Raw genomic sequence first — 18620 nt, 5'->3', positions numbered from 1 at the left:
TTCTAGTGCTTCTAAGCACTTCCAATTTAAATTTGGATTGTAAAGGACCCTGTGAAATAATCCCAGTGAATGACAGAAATAGAACTCAGAGCTTCAAACATTAGTTGCTAATATGCCATACCGCTTCCTTGATTCCTAGCTGTTCATGGAGGAATTCCTAATGAATCTTCAGAAGTCTGATAGACTTTCCAATGTGCACTAATTCTTGCACTTCCTTCCCTTCCCCCACAACTCAGACCCTTGCTGGAGACCTTGTTCCTTTAAAAATACCGTCTGTATAACTCAAAAATGTTCAGCCCAGAAAAAGAAAAAGGGAACTTGACATTAGTTGAGCTTGAAAGGTTTGGTGCTGTGAAAAGTGACTGACGTGTGAAAAGAAGCTACAATTAGTTCTTTCCCCAAGCACTCTTCCATTCAGTCCAGGGTCACTCCTTCAGCAAGCTGAGGGCTTGAGTGTAATGTGTTGTGACAGTTTGAGTTGATGAAGAATAATTCTAGTATTCAGAGTTGCTGCTGCTTCCCCACTACCCTGACACATCAGGCTGGCTGTCATTGTATCATTTATCCAGGCTGCATCTCTGCCATGCTGTACAGGAGTTTGTGCCATTCTCAGTAGGTAGAGTAAAGGGTCAGCTCTTCCAGCAAATGATTTTTGAGGATATTTTGAAACTGTGCTTAACAGCCTGCTGTAGGGGAAGTCAAACAGAGAGAAAGGAAAAACCATTAGAAGAAATAATGCACTAGAGATGAGATTTTTGAGTAGACATAAAGGAGATACCATGGCTTCAAGTGGACCACTACCGAGAGAGCACAAATAAGAAAGGCAGCATAATTTATGAGTGTTCCGGGCAAAAGAGGGCTATATAGATTTTCTTTAGGCATTGAATTAATGTGCCATATAAAATGGCTTCACATTTAGGCTTGGCAGGGCTTTATACCTTTCTAGATTTGCTGTAGTCCTTTGACAGTTCCTGAAGCTTTTTTGAATTGAATGTACAGCAACCTGGCTTGGACTGGTGCCTGGTGTAGCTTGTTCTGCTCCGACACATACCTGAGGATCACAAGCTTTGAGATAGCGCCATTCCTCCCGCCCCCATCGTTGGCACGAAGGTTAATAAAAGCAGAGGATTATTTTTGCAGTACGCTGGGACTGCAAGGTAGGATCAGGCTTGGTATTTGAAAACTGAAGGCAAATATTAGCAGAAATAAGTATTTCCTACCAATTTCTGGCAGTTAGCTCACTAATGCAACAGAATACGGCATGTGCTGTGTGCACTGAAGGAAATAGATCACTGATGCTGTTTTCAGCCTTTGGCAGGGATGAAAACAGGACAGCATGGGGAGGGAGTTATGGAACACAGAGAGCCATGCATTTGAGTTCCTATTGCTCTGTTAATCGGGTTTAGATTGCAGTAGTACCTGAAATGTGCTCCACACTTTCCAAGCACGGAGGAAGGTGTGCCTCCCGTCTAAACCTGGCTCACCCCCTGCAGCTGTCATTCAGCCTCAGTGGGCTCAGTGGTCATCCTCTCCCTACACATTCCACAGCTCTTACTACAGGTCCCCTGTTCGCCCAGCTCTGTGATTCAGCAGAGCAACAAAGTGACAACAGGAGTGGTAGGATTATGGTCTGATGAAAAAATCTGGGACCTAGAGAAGGCCACAAGAAAATCATTATTATTAGAGTTACATGCCTCTCTGGGGCACCCATCACTGGGCTGTTACCTTTGTGTATATGTGTACCTGCACAGAGACAGCTACTTGGTGAGTGCCTGCTGGGGGCCTCAATCTAGGTGGCCTGTATAGAAATGAGGGTGGGGAGTTCATTTTGTTTACACGTGGGATAGAGGCCAAGATTTTCGAAAGTGACTTGTGGCCAATGTGAAACTCCTTTCAAGGGGCCTGATTTCCAGGAAGTGCTGGGCCCCCACCCTTGGGAAATCAGGCCTCCTTAAGGTGTCTTCCTAAACTATTTGTCACTTTTGAAAAGCGTGGCCAGAGTGAAAGCAGAAAGAAGCCTCTTCTATTAAAACAAATAACCAGGCTTTGTACCATATACTCTGGGGATGGAGGAATAGATACACAGGACGGTGAGAGGCTGAGGGATGTATTCATCTGTGTGCAGTGCTTTATGAGTATATGAGCACGAGTCTTTTCCTAGGAACTTATAATCTGTTCCAAACAACCACTGATAAAATGAGTACCTTCGCGGTGGGCATCCAGAGTTTACACATCACCCCACTGTATGAGTGAGTCGTTGCCAAATCTGGTAAAATATCTGCTATTTCAATGTGTCTCTTGTTCTTCGGGTCCAAATCTTGCTGTCAGCATTTTGGGTGAACCTCCTCTGCCAGGCTTAGAATGGGTGCAGTAGTATCGGTCTAAGGAATGGTCTGTATTTTCTGATATGTTAACTGAGCATGAGGAAATATGATAGGGTTCTTCTCTGAAACGTACAGTGAAATAAGTATTGCAAGCTATTCACCTCCCTACTCTAGCCACTAAAAACACGGCTTCCTGCAGCATTTCCCCTCCTGCCTCTTCGGTCCTGGAGACGTTTTCAGGAGAAACAAATTCTTTCACTCCTTCTGTACTGGGAGATAATGGTCCTTGTTCTGATCTGTTCTACACTAGCATGCCTCCATTGATTTAAGAGGAGCATAATCCTGGTTTGCACCAGCAATAGATGAGAATCAGTCCCCCAGCCTCCCAGGGCCACGGAGCCACATTGACACAAATCTGCACATTAGCAGGTAGAGAATAATTGTTGACAGTTTTGTCTTTCTTCCCTTGTTTTTTGAGCCCCACGGAGCCTGTTTCCTTTGACATCTGGTAGATGTGCAGCATTGGAGATAAGTTTTTTGTTGTTTCTCTCCTCAACACAGTCAACTCACATGTGCCCTGAAGCCCTCTATTATTCTGTGATTCCCATTTCCTCTGCTGGTGGCTGTTAGAGTGAGTGTCATAACTGAGAAGAGGGCTTCTCTGAGCTCTCCTGAACTGGCTTCCTCCTCATCTCTTCAGCAGACATTTCTGCCCCCCCCCTTTTTTTTTTTAAGGCCAATCAGAACTTTGTGAGTCATTTCCTCTAGGGATGCGGGCAGGTTTTAGTATCTATGTTTCCAGTATTAGTGTTTATTTGTATTTGTGTTTATCTTTCACAGGCTTTTTAATGCCTCAGGGAGCCATTTATGGGGCCAAAGTAATGCAAGTGCTGGTTTTCTCACAGTATTTCATTTCCTTGATGGTGGAAATGCTATGAGAAGAGCAGGTCTTGTGTTATTTTGACCCCATAAATAGCTCCTGGAGGCCCCCTTCTTCCTTCGCCTCTCCATTTTGCATACCCTGAAGGCTCAACCCTGGTTTTCTTGCCTCAAAGCAGAAGCAAACTGAAGGTATTGCAAATAGCCAGCAAATCTATAAAATGGAATGTGTTTTATGTGAGACATGATTTGTTGGCTAGCGTACAGGCCCGTTAAAGTGCATCATAAGTTGTTTTACTGCTACGTTTAAGGAAGTTAATACATCTTGGCAGTGTGTACCTGTGGAAATGTAGATGAAATAACCTGCAGACAACCTAGGGCCAAGTCCATTCCTGGCATAACACATGATTGAAGCCAACAGAATTACACCAGGGACAGATCGGTCTCCCAGTATTTGAGCAACGCTCAACTCCCACAGCCAACATAAGCAAGGATGTTCTAAGCTAAGGCTGCCATTCTGCCTTTCACTCACTTCCTTCTGCAGGTGGACTTTGGTTTTGGTTTTGAGTGAACTTAGCCCTCTGCTTATCCACAGAACAGGTACAGCACGGGCAGCAGCTGTGCGAGCTTCCTTACAGCTGTGCCAATGACCTGGAGGGTTCACCTCTGGAGTTGAGAAGGCACTAGAATAATAATACGTTACACTTCCATAGCGCTGGGCAGTCAAGGATCTCGGAGTGCTTTTCAAAGTTGGGTTAGTAGAATTATCCCCTTTCTATAGACGAGGAAGCAGACATGGCAAGATTAAGGGCTTGTCTACACTTAAAACACTGCAGCACTTCAGTGGAGACATGACCTACACTGACTGGAGAAGCTCTCCCGTTGGCAAATGTGCTCCACCTCCCTGTGAGGCGCTAGCTAGGTCGACCCATTGACTAGAGCTGTGTGCACCGAGGGTTAGGTTGGCTTCGGGGTGTGGATGTTTCACACCTCTAAGTGATGTAGTTATACCAGCCTAACTTCCTAGTACAGAGTAGGTCTGAGACTTGCCCAGGGTCACAGAGGAAGGCAGTGGCTGAGTAAGGAGTAGAACAGAGGTCTCCTGACTCCCAGTGCACTAATAAGTCCTCTTTCTTCAGCATTCAGTCCTTCATCTGCCTGCTGAAATTGCCAGCTAGATCCACATGTGAAAGTGGGTGTTTCTATGTGAGCATCCGCAGTATGATTGTCAGATATACTTCACATGAGCCATACGATATTAAAGACTTTTGGGCACTGCCAATCTGGGCTAGATTTGAATTCGCAACCTAGCAAAAAGGCTCATTATCCCTTGAGCCATCCATGCCCCCGGCATGATGTCACTTTTGGGGTCCATGCATATTTTAGATGCGTGCTGCACCTCCTCCACCCCCACTGTATAAATGGAATAGTGAAGAACAGAACTTTTAAGAGGGAGATTTTCAAAGGTCCAAAAATATCCAGTTCCCATCTGTGCCTTTGGAAATCTCCCCCAAATTCACTGGCTTTGCTTGGTTTATGTCACAAACTTAACATTATTTAAAGGAGCTTTTTGTTTCAATTCCTTTATATTCTTTTAAAACAGTAGATTTTAAAAAGATGGAAAAGGGAAGAAATAGGAAGTAAAATCTTCACCATTTAACATTTTCCCCTGTTTTGATCATGATCATATTATAATTTTTGAGAGTGTAAAACAGTATTGGACTAGGAATCCTTTATTTTCTGTAAATCTGTCTGTCCTTTGATAAATGAAGTCCCATGCGAATGCCTAGTTTCAAGGGTTTCAATTGGCAGAGATTTTTTTTCTCTCTGAACTGTACATACGTGAAAGAAAGAAGTGGTTTAAACTGGAAATGCTGAAATGTGTTTAAATAGACACCTCTTAAGAATTGTTTGACAATCGTCTGAAGGTGGATTTTTGTGTTCTCATGAGGGTTGATAGTATTCTCCTGGGAAGCTTAGGTGGTTGTCTCACCAAATTTTAATTTCGTCTCTAGCACACATGCACGTTGCTTTGTTACTGCAGGGTTCTTAAGAAGTGCTGCTGGAATTGATTTGCCTTTAAGGAAAACAATATTGAAAAAGCTGCTCTGAGAACGATAGACGTATTGAAAGGCTTGCAGGGACTGTGCAATGATATATAGGAGAAAGAAAGATGGCCAAATGTTGGGTGGAAGCTTGGCCCTATTCAGGTCAATGGCAAAACTCCCATTGACTTCAGTGTAACCAGGATTTCACCCTTGGACATTTTCCTTTTAGCCATCAAGGGTACTGCTACTGTAAAGGTTATTACTTCTGTACCCATACAATACAAATAAATGATTTGTCTTTTAACTATAACAAAGCCTTTCTATGAGCCTGCATCCCTTGACATACACAAGCCCCAGAAGGTCATGGAAACTAGTTCTGTCAAGTCTTTTCAGAAAATAGACTGGCCATCTGGCCCCTTCCCCTTCCTACAGCTGGGTGGTGTGAAACAGCTTGCTTACAGGATATTAGCACTTTTTACTCCACTACACCCTATCCTGAGCCTGTCCCCTGTTTTCTACCCCAAAAGCTGGAGGACAGTCTTCAAGACACTGGGTCATTCTTTTGTCCCTGGCAGAGCTTCAGAATGGAGCTTACGTTGACTTTGGACCACACATCCTTTTGCCTAGGGAGGTTCTGGAATCTCCACCACTGGAGGTTCTTAAGAACAGATTAGACCAATACCTGTCAGGAATGGTCTAGTTATTACATAGTCCTGCCCTGAGTGCAGGGACTGGACTAGATGACCTCCCAAGGTCCCTTCCATTCCTACACTTCTATGATTCTATCCCCTTTAAAATGCTTCCTTATCTGATTGACATTCAGGGACATAATGACCATGCTGACTTTGTCCATTGATGTAATAGCCATGAGCCTCACTGCCATATTTACAATGGGGTTGGTCTCCGGTGACCATGAAATGCCTAAGCCCACGTTGTGTAGCTGCTCTGAGGGGCAGAATAGGAAGCAGCCTCCCCAGGTGCATGCAGGGGTAGAGAGCCTGGGTTCCTCTTAGTGGTGCTTTATAATGTAGCACTTGGGATTTCAGCAATGGTACCTTACATATCAAAGTATGTTGCACCTCAGTCTTGCTGTGTAACTGGCTCCAGAACAAGTGTACACATAATGCTGAAACGTTTGAGTGAACTCAGATTAATCTGTAGGGCGGAATTTGCATCAGTGGGACTGGGGACATAGACTCACAAAGATGCAGAGCATGTCCCCTGATCCCCAGACTGCTTCTCAGTGGAGCACAGAGCAGTATGTCTGTAGGCTTTAGGCCTCTTTGATCCCTGTGTTCTGGATGAAACCAAAAAGACCTCCCCCTCTGCATAGGGGAAGGGCCAGAAATACAAGGGGATCAGCTAAATCCAGGAGACAACAAATGAAAATACAGGAAGGTAGCGTAGGTCATAGGTTTAAAATCAGGGCTTCCAAGGGGGACACAGAGCAAAGAACCCCAGACAGTGCCCACTGCTCCTCAAACGAGTCCAGGGAGCCGCTCGGAGGAACTCTGCCAGGAGACACACATAGGCTTTAGGGTGAAAACTTCCACCCAAGGCCTGTTGGTTTTTTGATGTGTGCCTACATGCGGCCAGAACTTGGGTCTTTGTTTCTACTTTAGCCTTTAACTTAGTCACACAGTTCATTCTCATTTTTAACCTGATTTGTGCATTGTTGCGTTACAGTAGCCTGTAGAGGCCTGAGCTAAGAGTGAGGCTCCATTGTGATGGGCGTTGTACAAACACTTAGCAAGCCTGGCCCTGCCCCAAAGAGGGTACAGTCTAAATAGCCAAGACAAAGGGTGGGATGGGGAACGGAGACAGAGAGAGGCAGCCCAAGGATCACACCAGGAGCTCAGTGTCTCCTGACTCCCAGTCCAGTGCCCCATCCACTAAATCTCAACTCCTCTCCAATTTTCTTGGGTTTTTCTCAGTGCTGTTTTACTCCTTGGCACTAGCCCCCCCGGCTCCCCTAATGGTGGCGAGAAGTAATGCAGGCAGCCTCCCACGGAGAGCGCTCTTCTTCAGTGACTGTATCCTGGCTTGTAATGGAAAGGTTAAATACATGCAGTAAAATACATGCAGATGAGTGGCCTAATTTTTAGAGGTGCTGAGCACTGTCACCTTGCACTGAGAAGAGCAGGATCGATCATTGCTTAGCACCCCTGAAAAGCCGTAAGGCTTTGATTCTCAGGAAAAAAAAAATCCCCTTTAAGGTACTAAGTAAATCACTGAGGAATGGTTAATACAAAGGCACTGTTACTAAAAAAGGCTGGAGTTACATACAGTAAAATACATGCAGATGAGTGGCCTAATTTTTAGAGGTGCTGAGCACTGTCACCTTGCACTGAGAAGAGCAGGATCGATCATTGCTTAGCACCCCTGAAAAGCCGTAAGGCTTTGATTCTCAGGAAAAAAAAAATCCCCTTTAAGGTACTAAGTAAATCACTGAGGAATGGTTAATACAAAGGCACTGTTACTAAAAAAGGCTGGAGTTATGTAACACCTCAGCCAGAATCTCATGCATTCTTTCCCCCCACCTGTAAGCTGACATTTTGCTGCTCAGCGTTTGGGCTTTGGGAATCTACAGTACTGCTGCATCCTCCTTTTTTTTAATGGAACTGAAAATGCAGCACTTGCCTGAAAATCAATTATGGTTTTAGAAAGAAAGAGAGAGAGAGGAAAGTAACCTCGTAAGGAGTTCAACAGCCCTAATGATGTTTGATTGGAGCCTACCCATGTTCTATCTTATTGGTGATGGCTACACAGTGAGTGAAAGCTCTGACGTGAGACATTTAACCAAGCCAGCTGTGTGCAAGGCGAGATAAAAGCACAAAATCAGCCAGGAGCAGCATAGTGTTCTTGTGGGATTCACCACTCATTTCTGATTCAAATGACTGTTTTTACTTCCTGAACTCCTGGGACAGTTAAGAAATGAAGGAATATGAAGACATTTATACATTGTACATTCCTTAACAAAACACCGGCAAGAAAACCATGATTAGGGCATTGTCACAGCAGATTTGTTTTTTGGTGTAACCTATTCCAATTATCTCCATTGCGAACTACTTCCATGATCAAGTACTAAATTTGCCACATCTTACTAGACCAGGTGTCAGTTCAAATGGATCTATGATCCCATGTATGCACATGTACCGCATATTAATGCTAAGAGGAACGGTGCACTGTTAGAAAGGTACTTGGGTGGGGTGTTTTTTGTTTTCGTGACGAAGCTTGTCGCTGGGGCGGTGCGTTTTACTTATATGCTTGTCCTTGTCTCTGAGTCTCAGTGCAATAAAGGGACTGTCGTAGTCTTTATAAATGAGGTAGAATCCCACTGTAAGACTGAACTCCGTGAATGGCAGAGATACAGTAATATTTGGCAGTGACAACGTTTAAAATCATTCTCCCAAATCCTGCAGTCCTGTACTCACTTCCTAGCCAGTCCTTGTTCAAGAAAAACTCCCATTGAAGTCAATAGGAAAAACTCTTTGTCTGTCAATCTGTGGGCTCCCTGTGTTTATCCTGTGCCCATCACCATAGTAGCACAAGTGCCTGTCAACATTATACCAATCCGGTCAATGGCCTACAGATAGACTGTGGGTTTTTTTTCCAATCCCCCCCTTTCCCATAGCAGAATTATTAGGGGCTTTACATCATAGGTCTTAACTCTTTTTATCCATCCATCTCGAGTAAAGGTTGAGTAGAAACAGAGTGCGGAGCGTGGGCTTTGGCTCTCACTTTGCAACTCACCAGAATATTTGTTATAATCTGTCACTGAGTGGCTGGGAGAGGATGCTTGTGCTGTACGTGTGGTCCTGCCTAATATCACCGCTGCGTGCCATCGTTGAGTGCTGGAGAGTGTGATACTGCCCAGTCGCATTGCCTGCACGCTGCCACTGAGTCAATGTTTGGATTCAAGTGGCTCACGCAGAGTCAGAGTTAGAAATGATGTTCTGCCCACACAAAAATATGAGTGTTTCGAGAGTTAAGACCAGCATGGGAGGAATGATATGTGCATGACTGCAAGAGGGAAATAAATCCTGTCCAAATGGTAGTAACCTTAGGTCCCTGGGCCTGTTTACAGACTCTTCCAGCCCTCTGCAATCAGTACAGTTTCATCACCTTTTTGATGATGTAAATTAAATAGACACTAACCATGATCATTTCTGCTTTCTTCTTTTGCTTTGAGACATTAGCCCTAGCAGACAAGCACCCAGGAAAGTTTGTTGTTTCTGTTTGCCTCAGAAAACACAAAGATGCTTCCCACTGTATGTACAGCATAAAGAAGTTGTGGAAAATCCTTTTTTAAATAGGCTGTTGAATTGCATTGGTTGAGTGCGGTTGTTGCAGGTCACAGTTAGCGAGTATCACAACTGAACTCCTTTTCTAGTCCAGTCACATCACTAGCTCTGCCTGTTGAGTGAAGTTATGCCATTGTTTGTCAGTAGGACTTCTATAATTCTCCTTAGTTCAATCTTGCAAATCTCTGAGTTTGGATCTTAATATATTGCAAATCAATATACTTGTCCCCAAGGACGAGATTAGACACCACATCTGAAACTGAAATACAAGGTTTAGATGTCTTAAACTCCATTTTTATTCAGTCTGAAATATAAGCCTAGCGAAGAAGTAGATGTGATGCCTCGGGAGTGTTTCGTCAAATCACCCAGTAAAAGGTGGATGATGAGTGAATGCAATGTTAGAACAGTGATACAATAAACAGATTTGTCAGTAAAATGGCCTTCTAATGGCAAACGTCCTTCTTTTATCTGAAACATTAACCAGGGCCTGTTTTCTCGTTCCATTTCAGAGCTTCAGCGAGAAGGAAGCATAGAGACTCTCAGTAACAGTTCTGGTTCCACCAGCGGAAGCATTCCACGCAATTTTGATGGTTACAGATCACCTCTCCCGACAAACGAAAACCAGCCTCTAAGTCTTTTCCCTACAGGATTCCCTTAAATTAGCCAAACATACGAGGAGAGATTCAGACAGGCTAGCCCAATGTCGCTCCATCTAAACAATTTTGATGTGTATTTCACCCACCAGTTAGCTGCAGTGTTGGATGGTTCTCGTTACACTAATAAATATTGATGACTCTTCTGCTTAAAGTCTTCTTAAAATATATTGGCAATTTATTGAGTTTGTTTTCCCGTGCAATATTGATAAGAAGAGACACTTTCTGCAATCCTTACAGCTTGTTGGCTTCTTTTTGGTGTGTCCAGGAAGAGACTGTTTAGAGGAGAAATACTTTTGAAACCATTTTTTGGCTGAGCCCATGATTTTACAACCGTTACCTGCTTTTCCGTGCTTAAAAAAAGGGCATCTGCATAACTTGAGTGGTGAATTAGCCATCCAGCCGGTGAATTCTAGCTGTTTGCAAATTGAGGAGCATTGAAAAATGAACTGATGGAAGTGAAAACTTGAGGACTGTCTACGAGACAGATGGTGAATAGGACTGATATGTTATTACTTCATTTATGCATCTCTTTGCTGTCCTCCTTTGGTTCCCTGCTGATATTAATTGATGACAGGAGTATTACAAATGAAGAAGTTTCTTTTTGTTCTTGGGAAGAATTATCTTTACTGCTCCAGTTTGATTCTAGTCATGTATTTTAGAAATGTACTTACTTGACTAACAGAAGTCATAAATATCTCATAGTCAGTTATAAAAATTGTTCACTGGAACTCTACTAGCTGTCCGAATGTGCATGTGTCATTGAATAAATCTAAGTTTAAACCAACCTGCTTTAGTGTCAGTGTTCCTGTCGTTTTAGTAGGACGTGTGTATGCTCCATGTATATTCCTGTATCAAATAGTATGTGCTTATTTACCAAGAATTGAGATCTTCCAGGCCTTAATTAAACCCACCTAAGAGCACCAAACTAGATCTGTTGCATCCTTAACTGTCAGCCATTGATGCCAGGCCAAACTTTTCAAAATGGATGGCTTAAATTAGGCACCTGGCATCAAAATAAATGGATGTCAGCACTTCCGAAAACCAGGCCAACTATTTAAATGCCTCAATATGGGTTTAGGTGCCTAACTTTCGGCTCCCAAGTAAGAACATTTTGGCCATAGTTCTTTGCAAGTTCATTTTTCTGTTCTTTTTTTTCTATAAAGTAGTTATTTTTAAAAAATAATCTCAGTGGACGCATGTTACAACCTGATAATCTGTTATTCATGGAGATAACATCCAGCGCTGGCTACTTGTACCTCTTTCACACTTCAGTAAGATCCGAGACACACAGCCCAGGAACCTCCATAACGAGACCTTTGTGGAGTCTCCATTGAATTCGAAGAGGTCGCAGGGTGAACGATCCGGCCAATCTTTACAGACTGTAGTGACAAGAAGCTTCCACGAGATCATTGCAAGGAGCCTCTGTTCTCTCCAATGACTTTTATACCAGTTGAGGATTTGACCCATTGACTTCAATGGAGCTAAGCTGATTTACATTAGCTGCGAGGGCCTGACCCTCTGGTTTTGGAACATTGACTGCACAGCCATTTGTTAACATCTATTGCATTAAATAAAGTGTTAACTATAAAATGAAAGAAGCTGCAAACCCATATAATATACAGATATTAGTAGGAAACCATTCTAGTGACTGCTCATCCCAGTAGCCACATAAACCTCAGTATTTCAGCTGCTTTTTTTTTTTAATTTTTTTTTTTTAAGAAGTAGAAACCCAGAAGGGACTAACAGCTTATGAAATTTCCTTCTGACTTCTTTTTAATATAACCCATTTTGAGTCATGGAAATGAAAGGAAACTATCTAAACCCACAAATCTTTTTGCACTCTTATAGCTTAAAAACAACCACATTGACTGAGGCAAAATTGACCGTCGTCTTCCTTCGCCCCAGTCCCCAAATGCCAAAAATCAAATACACACTCAAGCTCAAATCTTTTTTTTTCCCCGACTCTGCCAAACCTCTGATTCACAGAAGTATTTTTTTCTGTCTGTCTTAGAAACCACTAAGCAATGGGAGTTTGCGGGAAAATTTCAGGTGTTTATTCAGTCTGTAATCAGTCCTTTTTCAAGCAAAAACTCTCTCTTGAAATCAATAGGCATTTGCCTGCATCTTTGGGGAGGAAGTCCTTGCAGATCTGGCCCAATAGCTAGAGCTGTGCTAACAGCCTCTGCTGTAATGCTGCATTTCTTTTATGTCTGTGAAATAATGGATTGAACTAAGCGAATTAGGCTAGGCCTGGCATTGTGAACAAATGGAACCACAAGGTCAAGTCAGTCCATACCAGTTAGGATTTTTAACACAGTTCAAGGCAAGGTCAGTTCTAGACGTTCAAACAAAATCCAGATTAACACATACAGAAGGGATTGTGTTGTCACCGTGATTCTTGTTTCCTTTCAGTCTTTCCAAGGAACGGCCATAAGGGACAAGGTTCTTTTAAGGAAGGCAACTGCTATTCTTCATATTAGCGAAGCCTCACGCAGCTTGGTTGCTAGCTCTGTTTGAACACACAAAGTAGGCGAGTGTATAATTCGGACTGGTGTCACTGGGAAAGTGTTTGTTGTTGACAGGCACTAAATCCCTTTTTATAAATGCTGCAATATAGCCATGTGGACCTTCCCAGGCTGTAAGAAGCGCCTTTGAATCAGGATGATTTGTTTAAAAGGGGGAGCAGGGGATGGTTACAGATTGGGGCAGTGTCAAAATATTGTCCGTTTTGTTTATTGAAAAGATTGCCGGGAACGTCCCATTGCCGCTAGCCTCTTCCCCAAGCTGGGAAGAAGGGCTAGATCACCAAAATTACCCACATGCATTGCAGCTGAGGTGGCCTGTTTCCTCTAGTAATTTAGGATTAATTTGATCCATTCATAGAGGACCTAGCAGAGTAGCCGCGAAGATCCAGCTCTCCAGGTACGTGCCATAGAAATCGGAGTATTTTGTAAGGGGAACTTCTTAGGCCCTGACTCAACAAGGTACTTCCACATATGCTTAATTTTAAGCACATGAGTAGCTCCCATTGAGGTCACATGCTGAAGTACCTTGCTTAAAGAGGGTTACAAAGAATATCCTCTTTGAACAAGGGGCCAAGTGTCTTAATGGAACAACACCTTTCCTCCCCTCTCCTCCTCTCATTTACCCTTGGAGGGATATCCGTGGTCTAGCCAAGGAGGAAGCATATTGCTAGACGTCCACATTGCGTCCTATCTGCTTTGCTCTTTCATTCTCATTTGCACTGGTGTAGCCGCATTGACTCTGAGTGTATTGAGCCGGTGTAAATGAGAACAGAATTTGGCCCTTAAGGACGGTCCTTTCTGTGAAGCGGCCTACTGACAACCCTGTATGGTTGTGTCTACACTACCGTGACACAGAAAGCTGCAACTACACCGCTGCAGTGTGGATGTTTCCTACAGCGACAGAAGGGTGTTTTTTCCATTGATACAGTTAATCCACCTCTCTGAGAGGCAGTTGCTAAGCGGATGGAAGAATTCTCGCATCGACCTAGCTGCAGCTATACCAGGGGCTTAGGTCAACCTCAGTGTGAAATTGCTCACAGCCCTTTGTGAGCCCTTAGCTAGGTCGATTACATATTTAAATGTAGATCAGGCTCAAGAGTTTTCTGCATGGGGCTCTTAGACTGTAAGCGCTTAAGGACAGGGACTCTTATTGGCTGGCACATTTGATCCATTGGACGACTGAGCCTGTAAATTGAAATCCTGGCCCCATCAACGTCAATGGGAGCTTTGCCATTAACTTCAGTGGAGTCAGAATTTCACTTTTAGGGCCTGATCCAAAGTCCATTAAAGTAACGTGGAAAGACTCCTATTGACTTCAATGGGTTTTGGATCGGAGCCTTACAGCGCAAGTATAAATAATCTAAGGCATGTTTCAGAAGGGCTGTATTGTCAGACAGTGCAGCTTGCAGACTGTAACATGCAGAAATGCCGTGCCACAATATAAAATGCTGTTTCTAAAGGAGTCCCAAAGACCTGCTGGACTTGCAGGTTTTTAAACTGCTTCCAGTAGTAGTAACTAGTGGCCCTCCTGCTGAGTTCAAAAGGCAAAATGTCTCATTTAAAGCAGGGCTGACTGTATATCATCCTTAGTATAAAGTGAAGTCCTTCTATTAAAGTTGGGCTTGGATTTCATGAATTAACATGAAATATTGCTTTCTTATTCTACCCTGGTTTCTGTAATAAACGCAATCGTGTATTGCACGTAAATCATATCGGGGGATTGTTTCACTGCAGCCATAGTGGAAAGAAAAAGATCCTCCAAATGTGGCAGTTTGAAGTTCAAATTCACAATGATTCAGAGTCAGTGAGAGACGGAGGCCTGGGCATAATGAGCAGAGCCAGTGCTGGAAACTGTAGGATTTCAAAACACAGCCAATAGTTACAGAAAGTGGTTTCTTAGAGTAGACAATAGTTTGGGCTAGATTCGCAGATTTGCTTTGGCTGTTTTACTCTGCTCTGGCACAGCGAAGCAGACATAAACCCAGCTTAACTGGGTGGTTAAACCATGTGTACGGCTGCTTGCGTTGCTGGAATGGCACAATGCTGCCAAAGAGAACCAGTAACTCTGGTCCTGAATATTCAGCTCTGAGAAATGGTGATCTCCAAATACATGGCTCCAAGTGCAATCCATGAAGCTGAGCTAAACACGAAGATCGCTGGTATTGGAGCTTCAAGCAGCTCAGCCAACAAAATGAACTGACCACGTACAAAAGATCTCAAAAAGCTGTACACCACAAGTTGTGACTAGCCCACCAAAAGCCATCCTGAAGATGGATCTTTGCTTTTAGGGGGGAGAGCTGTGAAATAAATGAATACAAACCCCATGCCCATCAGCACCCTGATAAATGTGTGTGTTGATAACCATTTCATTAGGTTGTGATTGGTGTTTTTTGGAGTAGCAAAACTATCTATGTGACAGTTTTCCTGGATTTCTTATACCTCTGCTTTGGAAAGTAGAGAGACTGTGGCTTGTTATCATGCAGGGCTTGCACTATTTCCTGTTGGCTTTCCCTTGTGCTCCTGAGCTATTGTAAAAGTGGTCAGTATCTTCTTCTAGGTTGTAAGCATGTCACCTTAATATTTCACAGCTGCTAAGGGTAACTTTAAACTGCACCATCTGAACACTTGCAATTAGCAAGCGAAATGGGGGTTTGGGACTACAGCTGTTTTGAGTGTTAAAACAACAACAGAAGTTGCTTTTAATTTTGTCCAAAACTGGAATAAAGTTCTGGAGCTGAAATTCTTCTTTCTTTGTGAGGCCACTAAAATTGTGTGGAGTATGAAACAAAACAAAAAACCAACAAAAATACCCAAACAAAATCCACGGTTTGTTTATTTACGCAAATGAAAGAAAAAAAGAAGAAAAAGACTTTGGGTTAAGTCTGTGTGTATCTAGCTGCAGATTCTCACCTTCATTAACCGTGCACTAAAATTATGCTTTCTGACCGATGTTGCTTTCAATCCACATCACTGTCACCAAGTGTAATTAAAAGCCTAGGAAACGACTTAGTCCCTGTTTTCAGTTGTACTTGTCACCTGCCCCTTCCTCAGAGTGTTTTTGATCCCATGATTAATAATACTGAGGGGCAGAGACTGTTGGATTGCATTTTTCATGCCACTGTTACACCCGTTACGGGCTGGTACTGTGTTAGGCTGGTTTTTCTCTTGCCGCAGTACCAGACTACAGAAGTGTTGTTAAATCCTCTCCATAATGCATAAGAATAAGGAATTAGGAAATCAAGGTGCTACATTCCAATGGAACTGCCAGTTCTCTAGGGAAAGAGGGTAGAAGAAATGCTTGCATCACATTGCCAGAAAAAAGCTATTCACCAAGCAAAGTTGCACATGTCTGATGAATCTGATTGCTGGGGCAAATGAGACAGATAAGGATCAAGTTTGGTTTGACACCTCCCAGGGCTGAGGGCTGGTTTAGTATGTGTACATTATCACCCTTTGAATAATCTATACAGTGTGCATGCTAAGCCTGAATCTTGCAGATTTACTTGTCAATCAGGTCATTGAGCTGGAAAGTCGCCAAGCTGCTGCCGAGTTCAAATGAAGTAAAATGTGCACTGTCTGTCTGGCCTGTGTTTGGGGGACGGATTTTATGCAAAGCTGTTTGTAAATTCATCCTAACCCTTTTAGAAAACTGCACGTGGTCAATACATTCAATGTTACTCCTTAAACATTAATTGAATAAAGGGGAAAGCTGTGGCCAGAGGTCCATCGATGATGCATCACTTCTCTGAATCAAGTAGCCCAGACTGTACTTTTCCAAACCTAAGGCTAAGAGATAAACTTCTGTATTTAACTGATGCTAATTCTGTCTCTTCCTGCCCCCCAGGTTGGTCTTGTGGAGATGTTTAAGGGGAGCAGATTACAATAATATCAGCAAATAACATTACCCCAACAAACTCTAAGTGTACATGTTAAAAATGGGTCCGAACTGCAAACCCCTGAGCTGGATTGTGGCACTGTCAGAGTGTGGGCGTGTTTTGGTTCGGGCACTCCACAAATGTATGGATCAGCCTCAGAATTCTGCTAGAGATGGAGGTTCAGACTGGGGAAATTCAGATCTGGGATATTAACTCATGTCCCTCTCTCATGGAAAGTGATGACTCTATTAACTTTACACATTTAAAGTACTTGTCATCTTAAAATCTCCCGTTATTTTACAACTATCCATGCATAAAGCTTGAGCCATACCCTGTTGAGGTAGATGAGTATTATTCCCATTTTACAGATGAGTAAACCGAGGCACAGTAATGTTGTGACTTGCCCAAAGTCACGCTGGAAGTCAGCAGCAGGATCAGAGTTAGAATCCAGGAGTCCTCACTCCCAGTCCTATATTATAAGAACTAGACCATTCAATCACTAGTTACTGAGAGAGGTACAGGCATTGGAGGATTGTTTTGTGGTGTTGTCTGTGTTGATAGCATGTTGCCATGGTCATCTGGGACCTGATGGGATATGGGACTTACATATCAGTCTCTGTTCATCATTGATCAGTTACTTTCACTGACATTTAATGCATCATTAAAAATCCCAGGTTATTTTTCTGCTTAGAGCGTTAGAGGCATCAAACTGCATAAATCACAATGACTGTGTTTGTGACAAAACCAACCAACCAAAAATCTCCTAGATTTAATATTACGTTAATTCCTGGGTGCGCCTCTCTATAGGTTACTGGGCAGATAATTTTCACTTGGATGATGTTGCCTGTAGAAAAAGTTGGGCCAGTAACCCTGGTAAATTGAAATTTGTGGTTTGTTCTGCTCTCTGTGTGAGAAACAGGGAGAGATTTAAACAAGGACCAGCAGAAAGTGGAAATGAATTGTTTTCTTTTCTTTTTGTTATAAAACATATTGTCAGACATGGCAGAGTTTCTAAGCAGCAGATTATTTATTACTGTTTCTTATTTAGTTAATATTTATCTTTCTGGATCCAAAGCTCATTGAAATCAGTGGGAGTCCTTCTATTGACTTAAACGGGCTTTGGATCAAGGCTTAGAAGCGGATCTATCTGGATTCAGTCATACACTCCACAGCTCAAGAGACTCAAGTCCTCCGGCCACAGAACAAGTGCAACACAGCAAGAACTGATGCAAGTCTCTTGGTCTCTGTTTCCTTAACAATGTGTCTCAGCCCTGTCCTGGAGAGACCACCTCTAGGGAGTTTAGTCTCTGAGGCCCATTTAATCCCTAGCTCCTCTGCTGAGAACGCGAACAAAGGTGCCAGCTAATACCATTTGTAATAGTTGATTTTGTAATGTGAACACATGTCCACCAAGAAATGCACTGAAGCCCCCTACCAGGCTTGGGCTGGGGTTAATTTTTCCAGGGCATTTGCTAATTAATAACCATGTAACACATGAGGATAACAGGCCAGCCTAAGCAAAGTCAAATCCATAAAACCTCTCTGCAGATTGGAGGGAGAGAGAGAAAGGAGGGATGTGGACAACACAGGAAGAACTTCTGCTCTAATCAGCCAAGAGCTAAGGCAAGCAAGTGTAGGACAAGATCCTCCAAATCAATGGAGCATGGTCCACCAGCTGAGGATCTGGCCCAGTGTATTTAATCATCAGTGGACTTTCCAGCACAAGCAACACAGATGATTGCTTAGGCGCCCATGCTGACTTGTAACTCATTTGTCAGACCAGTCTCCTCATCCTCCTGGGAGACAGGGTGGAAGTTATTGCAGTGGGATGAAAGTAACTCTCCTGGCAATGGGGCTGGATGGGAAGGAAACTCATGACCTGAATTCCTCTCTTCCATCCCACTTCTGGCAGTTGAAGGCCTCACCTTTGCTGGAAGCAATGTGAAGGATGAGGCCTGCCCTGCAACGTGCTATGGCAAACCTTGGCCCCAGGGTGCAGAGCATCTCTG

At 43.2% G+C, this 18620-nt stretch overlaps 1 protein-coding gene across 11 annotated transcripts in view; it reads left to right on the top strand.

Annotated features, from left to right (window-relative positions):
• The window catches only part of BCAS3 (BCAS3 microtubule associated cell migration factor), a 500928-nt gene extending 489778 nt beyond the window's left edge, over positions 1 to 11150 (top strand). For 4 of the 11 annotated variants that reach the window (XM_073315906.1, XM_073315908.1, XM_073315909.1 and 1 more), the window contains one exon: positions 10065 to 11149. In XM_073315906.1, coding sequence (XP_073172007.1) covers positions 10065 to 10213 — 149 coding nt within the window. In that variant the 3' untranslated portion in view covers positions 10214 to 11149. Of the gene's footprint in view, positions 1 to 10064 lie in introns of all 11 variants that reach the window. The other 7 variants (XM_073315905.1, XM_073315903.1, XM_073315904.1 and 4 more) reach the window with 4 other exon arrangements.
• The last annotated feature ends 7470 nt before the right edge of the window (positions 11151 to 18620 follow it).

The sequence above is a fragment of the Lepidochelys kempii genome, chromosome 17, assembly GCF_965140265.1.
Source record: "Lepidochelys kempii isolate rLepKem1 chromosome 17, rLepKem1.hap2, whole genome shotgun sequence".
Lineage (NCBI taxonomy): Eukaryota > Metazoa > Chordata > Testudines > Cheloniidae > Lepidochelys > Lepidochelys kempii.
This window is presented reverse-complemented; position numbering and strand designations above follow the sequence as displayed.